The 11607-nt window shown below is 31.0% G+C and overlaps 1 protein-coding gene across 4 annotated transcripts; it reads right to left on the bottom strand.

Moving 5' to 3' along the window:
- Positions 1-261: 261 nt before the first annotated feature.
- Positions 262-2473, bottom strand: LOC123226032 (zinc finger A20 and AN1 domain-containing stress-associated protein 8-like). 4 transcript variants are annotated; one of them, XM_044650479.1, is made up of 4 exons: positions 2362-2473; positions 2119-2167; positions 1373-1444; positions 262-1096 (listed from the first exon to the last, which is right to left on the bottom strand). In XM_044650479.1, exon 4 carries the CDS (start codon positions 1082-1084, stop codon positions 566-568), a length of 519 nt encoding a protein of 172 aa, XP_044506414.1. In that variant the 5' UTR covers positions 1085-1096; positions 1373-1444; positions 2119-2167; positions 2362-2473; the 3' UTR covers positions 262-565. The 4 variants fall into 4 exon arrangements, with proteins under 4 accessions (XP_044506414.1, XP_044506413.1, XP_044506412.1 ...); XM_044650478.1 differs by having other exon boundaries at positions 2287-2455; XM_044650477.1 differs by lacking the exon at positions 1373-1444 and having other exon boundaries at positions 2362-2472.
- Positions 2474-11607: the final 9134 nt, after the last annotated feature.

Genomic DNA, 11607 nt, shown 5'->3' with positions numbered 1-11607 from the left:
GCTTAAAGAGGGGCAAAATGGACATTTACTTCAATTTCCCCCTTTTTAACCTGCTAACACATTAATCTGCTTATGATAGAAGCACTAAACCACAATAATGTAAAGCCCATCAATAGATGACTAACCCCAATCCATTTATAACAACTGCAAACTGATCCAAACATTGGATGAAGACACAACACAATGCAAGGCTGTGCCACTGTGGAACATAACATAGAATGATGAAAGAAAATTGTAATGAAGAATAGCAGAGAAGTGAGATTGCTACAAAGACCATATTTAATTACCACTTGAAGAAATGCATACTAACCAGAAATCACCACTATAAAGAAACCACACAGATATCCATCAAACCAGCACAAATTGAAACTTACACGCTGTAGCCAACAACGGAATGCTCCTTGCAAATTAACGAGATATAACTGCAATGATGTCCTAAAAATCATTATCTAAACAATTTATAGCAATAAAGGACACCTAACAAGACAAGAAGCAAATTATGTGGAGACGCATGCATAGAAAGAGAGCATTGTAACCCATTACTTAAATGTTCAGATCATGACTCCTAGATCTTATCAAGCTTCTCTGACTTGACAACAGGGTTGGCTTTAGCAATTGCTTCCCTAGCTGCTGTTCGATAATCAAAAGGACATTCATGCTTGTCAGAATATCGGTGAACAGCACAAAAGAGATTCCCACACCTGCAATTGAACCCAGTTAAACCAACCCGCTTTCGACAAGAAGCACACCTGTTAGGAACCTCCTTTGGCTTCATCTCCATATTCTGTCCAAAGGATAAATCACTGGATGGTTTTATTGAGAAGATATTAGTCTTCGCAAGTCCAGCTTGTATATCCACATTACCATCAACAATGGGTTCCTTTTCAGTCCCACTGGTGCTGCCATTCACAATATTCCCAATGGATGATGCTGCAAATTGGGCCTGTTCCTGCTTCCGGATCATGTCCTTGTGGCACTTGGAGCACATATTCATGGTAGCAGCACTTCCGAAGAAGCCACAGTTGTTAATGCATAGAATGGGACCTTCAGGAGTTTGGCACCCTATCTCGTCATGTGAGTCCATTTTTCTTATCTCCTGCAAGAATATCAACTAACTATCTAAATCACAATATACAACTAAATAACACTAACAAATTTACCACTGAACAACTAACAGCCAACTGTGGAATGCACACAAAAATCAGTCACACCATGTAGGCATGCATAAAGACACACAAGTATAAAAGCATTTGTTGAAGTGGTCGAACACTCCAAGAACAAGAAATAATAAAAGAAAAATGAAAAAGAAACGGTGCAATTAGCAGACCAATTTTAATCAGCAATTCATTGTACTGCATCTAGATTGTTTTACCTATGGGTGTAACAAGACTAACCAATTGTCCTTGTGTTAAGAGCTATATACAGAACCTGAGTCAGCTGATACCTAGCAGAATAAAAGAGATAGCTTGACAGTGTGAATATTTTATAACTCTTGGTGGTGAGAAAGTCTTTAGAACTATACTGTTAACAAATAGGAAACTTTCAAACAGGAGGTCAAGGATCATAAAAGTAAATAGCACAGAAGTCCTTTATTGTGACAGTTGATGAGGGAATATTATCCCGGAGGATCAGTTTGAAATCTGTTCAAATATATATGAAATTATTTTTCATCAATACCCAAGTTCACGATTTGAATTCATACAAAGACAATTTTCAATATTAGGGAAAGACAATCCATTACCAACTTGGAAGCTCACAGATGATTAGCCACCATTACAACAAAGTCTCTAAAAAGAATCAAACAATCCTATACACAAGATTTTATCTTAACAAGTACATATTTCAGCTATAGAACAAACCAAATCCATAACAGAAATTTCAATAACTCAAAATAAACGTACAAAACACTCAAAATAAATACTCATTTGCCGTTTCATATTCAAAACTCGTCACTAATTCACATCAGGTAACAAACACCCTAACTTCCATATTTTCTATCAATTCCACCTAAATTAAATCTCATCAAGCTCCACTGTCGAATCCAAAAAATCAACGAAGAACTCACACATCAAATGAATTCCTATTAAAAACCTAAAAAGAAAATATTAAAACCCTCACCTGTTCAGTTTCTTCGGATCTTGATTTACAAAAGGGAACTGGCTTATTCCTGCACGAAAAAAAAAAAAACCAAAAATCAGTAACAAAGATTAAAGGTTTCGTTCAAAACAACATCAGAAAAGTAAACAGACGACGTAGAATTGAAACAAAAAAGTAACAATTCCTCACCGAAATCCGAGATATAATAGTAAAATATAATAAAAAGAAACAGATATCGAAACCAAACGAGAGGAGAGAGATTACTGTTGGGTGTCGTTTTGATTTTGATTTTATTTTTTTTTATTTTGTTAGTTTTAGAGTTGTTCTCTCTATTTAAGACTTTGCTTTTAATCTGCCAACCAACGCTTTCCACTGAGTCGGCGAAGTTAAGCTCACCGCCCTCAATAAACCTTGTATTTACTGTTTTGCCAGTTCTGGCTCATTACGTGGCGACTTTTCAGTTGCGTGTACACATTTCGTTGGGCTGGGCCTCATTCAACTTGGTGTTGTTTAATCAAATGGTTTAGGATTAGGATGAATGTACGTTGATTCAGTTACGTCTCAAATACGCTTTCTTCTCCTCCGGTAAATATCAAATTAACTTTCAGGCTAGGTTACAAAAGATTAGCATAAATGGAAGATTATGATAAAGACATATTAGTTAGAATATTAACATGTATAAATTAATATTATATTTAGTTAAACTGATATGTATAAATTTTATTATAATTATAATAATAAAATATTATATGTATTATTTTATTTAAACATCTTATTAAACTAAAATAAATTACTGAAAGTATAAAAAAATTGTAATAAATAAAAAAGATGGTTGGTTGCGGATCAGAAATGACATGGAAAAAATTGTAATAACTTAAAAGGTTCTTGTCTCAATCTGACCTAACCAATTTTTTCTTATTTCGATCGATCTATCTTTTAAATACAATAAAATCAATATGATCTTTCGTATTGATGGTAGTGGGTGTTCTTTCATTGCAAACTTTAATGTCTTTTATTGTAATATTTTTTGCCTTAACCATTATTGCAATTCTAACATCTTTGACTAAGGTTTCCAAATTTTGGTGATTGGTGATGATGGTTGGTGATGGAAGGGTTATCTTAACTTAAAATAAGAATATATTTGTCTTAATGATTGTTTGAATAAGGATTAAATAGTTATAATAGAGTTTAGGATTATTTGTGATTTAAATTTGAAAAAGTGCATTTTTTTTACTAAAATTTTATTTAATAAATGTAAAATTGTAACAAAATTAATACTATTTTAGTAATATTTTAATTTAATATAATAAGATTATTGACAAATAAAATAAATATATTATTAGAGTAATCATAAATTTATTCGAAACAATGCCCCCCAATTATGATTAAATTACTATTTTTCTATCCTTGTGAACCCACAAGTTTCCACTTACTAAATTATTAAATTATATATGCTTGCCCAATACCGAACTGAATTTTTAAAAAGCAAGGATTAAAGGATATAAACATCATTTTCCCCCCTAAATTTGAAAAAAGTAAAAAAAAAAAAAAAAAATTACTATCAACCAAAATTGTTGATTAGCACTGAAAAATATATAATATAATCAAAACACACTAAATGCATTATACATTTTTCAAATATGGTTATGTTAAAATTACACCTGTTTTGGTATAATTATGATAATTTCGACTATTGAATTGCACTTAAGTTGATATTCCAATTGTCAAATCCCCTTTTTTTAGGTGTACTCTAGCTAGATATGATAAGATCACATTATAACTGGATTTGGTAATATCACACTTTTTTGATGTAATTCTTATCACTAGTTTTAACCAATTGCCGGCAAATATAATTAGGTGTAAATTTGTAATTTCAAAAAAAAAAAGTGTGCCATCAAAATTATGAGTATCCTTTTTGACACTATATCTATCAAAATTATGTTTAGTATAGAGAATTGTAGTTTAAAATTCGTTGGATGAACCCTGAGAGAGAAATAATAATTTTCTTTTTAAAGATTTACATGTAGTAGTAGCAAAATAATATGACATTTTCCTATTTAATATGATTTTGAACCAATTTGGATTATTTAATATAGCTTCACTTATAATATTTTTTGACTTAAATTTTGAAGAGGATAAGATAATATTACACATACAAAAATATCTTGATCCTTGGTTTTTTAAAATTCGATAAATAAAAAAGAGATAAATAAATGCGATAATAAATAACATGTGCTGAAAATGAAAATGAAAAGTAAGAATTTTTCAAACAATTGTATTTTTTTAGATAATATTTGTAGAATTAATTATGTTTATAGTTAATTTAATTACAAAATTATATAATACTATTATGGAATTGATCAAAATTATAAATTTTGTTATTGATTTTATATGGAGGTGAATTAATATTTTTTAATATTTGTGCCAAAAACAAAAATAAAAAATTTGTAAACAAATGCATTTTTTATATTATATTTGCACATTGTAGTTATGAAATTATGTATTATCACTGTATGATTGATCAAAATGGTGAGTTTTATCATTATTTAAACTTGGTATAGAGGGAAAAAGGATGAAGATAAATGGTAATAATATAATGGAATACATGAAGTTGATGAGAAAATGGTAAAAATCCTTGCGAACGTAATATTTGATGGATTAGTTTGATTCATGAGCAAATGTCTTCACATTAACAGTAAACAAACCATATTTAGATAAACATAAAACTAGAAAATATCAACAATAAGAGTGCATATCAAAATCGTTGATGATAAAGACGTTGTCTTATTGATATTTCTTATCAATTAAAAAAATGTATTTTAATGTATGTGATGTATGCTCTGAAATCATGAAATGCATTTCCTGAAATCTCTAACATTGATGTTCAATAGCCACATAATGATGTAATATACGGTGATAGTTTATAATTGGTTGAGTAGTCACATAATTATGTATTAGATGATGATGGTTCATAAGAGATTGAACAAGTTAAATTAAATATCAATCAAGATATTTGTGAGGATGAGATGATAAATAAGTACGATGTTGATATTTTGAAAATTGTAGATAATTCGGTACATGGAAATAAATAAAATGTTTTGAATTGAGATACCTTTGATCGTGGTGATGAAATGAATAATTTTATCATTGAGAAACCTATGTTTAAGGATAAATCAATGTTAATTGTTAATTATGACACTAAGAGGGTGTTTGGTTGGTGGAGTTAAATATTACTGTAATAATTTATCTTTTATTACTAACATTATTGTGTTTGGTTTGTTAACTAATAAAATATTATAATAATATTCTATTATTAACGGTGATATGATAGATAAATAGATGAGATAATTTGATTACTATTTTAAATATTAAAAAATTACTAATATAATTTTTGTTTTATTACAGTCATATCATTACTTATTAATTTTTTAGGGTGAAAAAACTCTATTTTCAATTAATATAAAAAATATTTTTGAATAATTATACCAAAATATATTTAAGTAAAATAATATTTTATTACTATTTTATTACCTCCAACAAAACACACTAATTATTTATATTTATATTTATCAATTTTTATTAAACATAATAATAATTTATAGGGAAATTAAAATAAATGCCCTTTTTAGGGGGGTAATAAAAAATTTACCCCAAATTTTGGGGTTAAAGATAAATACCCTTAAATTAAAGTATTTAAACGAAAATACTCCAAATATCCCCTTAAATACCAAAACTACCCTTCTAATTTAAATTACTATTTTATTTAAGGGTAATAAACAAATTTACCATAAATTTTGGAGTTAAAGCATAAATACCCTTAAATTAAAGTATTTAAACAAAAATGCCCCAAAATAATACCAAAACTACTATTCCTCTATTTCTATATAAACCACATATCTTTCTTCATTTTTAACATATCTGAGAGAGATTTCTGAAGAAAGAAAATAAGTTCGTGTTCAAGATTTCGGGTGTGAAGAGAAAAGTTCGTCATTACGAGGTATTTATCCCTGTCATTACTTTAATCGTTATTATTTTATTAATAATGCAATTATATGTGATATTTTATATAATAAATTATAGTTGTATGTAATATGTAAAATAATAAAAATTACATAGGTTATGTTTTAAATATTATAGTAGTATAGGATAACATGATATTACTTCAATCGTTATTATTTTATTAATAATATAATTATATGTGATATTTTATATAATAAATTATAGTTGTGTGTAATAAGCAAAATAATAAAAATTAGTAGGGTATGTTTAATAATATTATTTTGTCAAATTGAAGTATGAAATAGATATAATTGTGTAATAGATATTTGTAAATACTATTTTCAGTCGTATTATTTATGTTGATTATATATTTGATTTAGGCAATATACAATTTACCCCCAAATTTTAGGAGTTAAGCGAAAATACCCTTATATTAAAATATTTAAACGAAAATGCCCCAAATATCCTCTTAAATACCAAAACTACCCTTTTAAATTAAATTATTATTTTTTAAAGGGTAATACCAAAACATGATATATTTAAGTAGTCACAATATATAATTGAATTTTGGAATAAGTATAATTATGTAATAGACATCTGTAAATATTATTTTCAGTCGTATTATTTATGTTGATTATATATTTTATTGTAGGATTAATCTAAATGGTTGGATATGCTTCAATTAGATATGGGGGAAATTGGATAGAAAAGGATGATAATGTTATAAAATATGTTGGAGGTAATAGGAAATTGATTAAAATTCCAGAACACACATCATTCGAAGAATTAATCGAAATAGTGAGTGACAAGTGTAATATAGATCGACAGATATTTAACATTCAGTTGAGTATAAAACCGAGGCATCTCGACGACGGTGCTCCGATAGAAATTTCGAATGATGAGGATGTTGAGGTTCTTAACGGTCTATCTAACCTCTTTAAAGAATGTGTTCCAGCTTTTGTTATAACTACAGTTACTGATGATAGTTATGAGACTCAACAAGCAAATGAAGATTTTCAAGGTGGGGAGTCGAGCAGTTATCCAGAAAATCAAACTATTGGTATAGAAGAGATTCAAAATATCGAGATCAATCCGAAACAAGAATTATCAGAGGAAGATTTTGCACATATAAATGAAGTTAACGTTGATACATTGTATCGCATAGAAGAATTCCTTAATGGGGATGAAGCAACTTTTCCAGACTGGAGTGAATTTAATGGAAAGGTTGAACAGAATATTCCAATCGAAGAACCAAAGATTGAAGAGAAGACCTATGATAATAACGATATTGGAGGTACAAGTTATTTTCCAGAAATAAATCCTGTTGGTGGGAATGTTCTTACTAATGCATTTCATTGGTTACCACCTTTTCCTGATCAACCATCTACATCTAGAAACTCTAAAGCATTGACCGAGACTGATTCTCCAAAGGCTGGTATATTATTTCCTAGTAAACAACATGTCATTGATGCAATAACTCAAGACGCGCTTCGTAGGGGATATCAATTTTTTGTGGAAAAATCAGACACGCTTAAATGGGTTTTTAAATGTCGCAACAAAGAATGTAAATGACATGCACGGGCAGTTAGGGTGGAAGAAACTGATAGCTTTGAATTACGTCGTATGGATAGCTGTCACACATGTTACAGAAATCAGATATTACCTCATCATAGACAAGCAGGTGCTCGAGCTTTAGGGCAGATTTTGAGGACCAAATTCATTTTAGTTGATCGTGTTTATCGACCGAAGGAGATCATTGCTAATATCGCCGACCGATATAAAATTGATATATCATACGCACAAGCATAGCGGGCGAGAAATTGGGTGCTTCAATCATTGAGGGGGACACTAGAAGAGTCGTTTATGTTGCTACCAGAGTATTGCCTCAATTTAGAGCGTTGCAATCCGGGGACGGTGACACATATACTAACGGATGAGGAGGATTGATTTAAATACTTTTACATGGCATTCGGTTATAGTATCCGTGTATTTTAGTAACATATTCGACTGGTTATTTGTATTGATGTTGTTTTCTTGAAGGGTCGATATCTGGGTCAACTATTTATTGCTGTCGTATTAGATGGGAATAATCAAATATATTCACTTGTTTTTGGGATTAGTCCTAGGGAAGATCATGACACATGGTACTGGTTTTTAACAAAGTTGAGGGATTGTATTGGTGAGGTACCTCATTTGGCCATCATTTCAGATCGACATGTCAACATATTTTCTGCATTGGCTGAAGTTTTCCCTAGTGTGCATCACGGTTATTGTTGTCACCATCTCCATTGTAACATGCGGTCCAAGTACAAAAAGAATGCTAAAGTCGCATGGATGTACTAGAAAGCAGCCAAGGCGTACACTGAATTTGAATTCCAACAGGTCATGAAGTCATTGTCCCGTTTGTACCCTGAGGTAACTGCATACCTGTGTGAAGTGGGTTATGATCGATGGGCACGAGCATATTTTCCAGGCCATAGGTACAATGTAATGACTACCAATATTGCTGAGTCATTTAATGTCTTGGTCAAACACACTCAAGGTTTACCTATTACTATGTTGATCGAGTTCATTAGAGGTACATTACAGTGATGGTTTTATGAAAGAAGAAATCATGCCAGTAAGTTCATATTCACTGTTATACTATGTTATAAATGTGTGTTACTAAACTTATACTTGTTTACTAACCAGATGAATTTATATTTATATGATTTACAGATGCTTGTACCAGTCTAGTCACACCTTGGGTTGAAGATAAGATCGCAAAACGTGTACGAAAGTCTTCGAACTTAGAAGTGCGTCCTATAACAACTGAGCGATACCAGGTTCTTGGTAGTGGCCAATATGATGCCCTGGTAGACCTGACGGAGCATACATGTACTTGTAGAAAATTTCAATTATCAAAGATTCCCTGCATGCACGTTATAACTGTAGCCAGATATATGAAGCTTACAACCTGCCTTCAATAGGTGCATTCATACTACAACACAGCTTTTTATCAAACCGTTTATGCAGACGTAGTCAATCCATTGGGAGATCAGTCAGAGTGGCTCATCCGGAGGAGACAACTGTTATCCACCCACCATATGTGCATCGTCGTCGTGCAGGACGTCCAGCAAATAAAAACAGACGGTCTTCTCAAGGAGAGGTTGTTGAACAACTTATCTGTAACCGATGTCATCAACCTGGACATACAAGACAGAACTACAGAAGCCCTGTTCCAGTACCTAGTTCTATACCATCAAGTTCAGGAAGAAAGAATAAAGATGGGAAATAAATGCACTTGTTATTTGTACTTGTTAATGTTAATATAAATATTGATTTTGTACTTGTTTTTATAACTCTAATGTTCGTGGATGTTAATTTTAATATAAATATTGTACTTGTACTTGTACTTGTTTCTGTAAACCTAATGTTTGTGATTGTTATTGCGAATATTATCTTTTTATATTGGTTTTTTTATTTTGGGTCTACAAAGATTCTTCGATTACGCTTCACAATTCCTTATATCGAATCACATGCATATTCAACCCTAATAAAGGCTATTTACTGAAAGTTGAAAACAAATTTTATATATAAATATGCCTTGCAAATATTCTCAATATTTACAAATACATTAAAAATAAAATGAAGATAAAAATTTGAGTAAAGAGAAACTTACCTTAAATAGTTGAAAAATCATTTTAAGGGATGCTAATTTTATCTTGAATAAAAATTCATACTGGGTGGTTTGTGAACTCCAAATTCAAATCAAAATTGTATCCAATCTTGCATTCGTATAACGATGAAACTATATATATATAAAAATCTTGCATTCGTATAACAATGAAACTATATATATATATATATATATATATATATATATATATATATATATATATATATATATATATATATATATATATTTAAATATATTGATAATATATCATTATATAATTAGATGATTTTAAATTAAACATAACGTAACACTTCTCAAATATATAGATAATATATCATTATATAATTTTATTTTTTTTATTATATGAAATTCTTAACTATCAAGTGATCTTTTTCAACTCTTCTCAAGTATTTAATTTTAACTATAGTCTTTTAATATTTCTTAATTCTTTGATGAAGTATTTTTAGCTATATATTTGTTATGAACATATAAATGAATCAATATATGGATAAATATATGGATAAATGAATAAATAAACATATATACAAATACAAATAACATATACAATAACTGTCAATCAATATCCTGAAAATATAGTTGTGTGCCTAAACGAGTGCGCAGGCGTAACGAGTCCTCCCCCTCAAAGCATAACGAGCGGTGAAGTGCTAAACACTCGATGTATCATAACATGAACACCCCACAGTCATGAACATATAAATGAATCAATATATGGATAAATATATGGATAAATGAATAAATAAACATATATACAAATACAAATAACATATACAATAACCGTCAATCAATATCCTGAAAATATAGTTGTGTGCCTAAACGAGTGCGCAGGCGTAACGAGTCCTCCCCCTCAAAGCATAACAAGCGGTGAAGTGCTAAACACTCGATGTATCATAACATGAACACCCCACAGTCACCTGATAGGGGCGCCTACTGCGGTATATCCACCACCCTATGCAATGCAAATGGATCGTCCCGTGGACTTCGATGCGAATCGGCCCAAAATGATGTCGCAGCTAGTAAATGTGGTATCATCGACGTATATCCCAACATCTTTTGCCTAAATAGCTCTGGGTTAGCTGTGAAACTCTGTAAGGAGTCGTAAACCGTAATCTTCCACTCCTTCAAATCCAACACCCTTGCTACCCAATGAGCATTCTCAAAGTTTATTAGGATAAAAACTTGCACACGTTGATATAATTGTAATTAGATCTTATTCGATTATTCTTAAAATATGTACTCGAGATTCGATTACTAACCTCATCGATCATACCCCAAGGTTGCAAATGTAACTCAGGTGGGTAATCTGCATCCACTATATGTGTAAAGAGAGAAGGGAACTGGTAGCTATCTGGATCTCTCGTCTAGGCCGCATACTCAAGAGGGATATATCCAACAAAACAACTCAAAACCGTCGTCCAATTCTGCCGAACATTCGTAGTATCATCATGCTGGCGACGACGTAATAACCCCAAAAACGAATCAACATGCTGAAAAAATAGAAGATATAACGTCATCAGGCCATACAAGGATTATCTAACCAAAATACGAAATTCATTTGTTAAAGTGAACTTACCTCGTCAAACAACCATCCGGAGGTGTTCATGAGTGTACCCCAAAATGCTGCTTTGGTCCTCTGACCTATGTCATACACATGACGTTTCTCGAACAAGTTCGGCTCTGCATACCACTTCTTGAATTCCTCCTCCCGTTCCATTCTCGGTAACTACACAAATGGTCTCGTTCGTTGGCCTTGTGGTTTCAGAAGATTCATGTATGGACTACGAATCAGGGGTCCCTTCTTGATAATCCTACCACGAACTATCGAATATATTTTC

The sequence above is a fragment of the Mangifera indica genome, chromosome 9 (genome assembly GCF_011075055.1).
Source record: "Mangifera indica cultivar Alphonso chromosome 9, CATAS_Mindica_2.1, whole genome shotgun sequence".
NCBI classification, from domain to species: domain Eukaryota; kingdom Viridiplantae; phylum Streptophyta; class Magnoliopsida; order Sapindales; family Anacardiaceae; genus Mangifera; species Mangifera indica.
The sequence above is the reverse complement of the archived record's forward strand: the minus strand, read 5'-3'. Positions and strand labels throughout refer to the sequence as shown.

Bases quoted from the DNA above. Each gene is read 5' to 3' on its own strand.
- LOC123226032 (XM_044650479.1), bottom strand. From the start codon at position 1,084: ATGGACTCACATGACGAGATAGGGTGCCAAACTCCTGAAGGTCCCATT.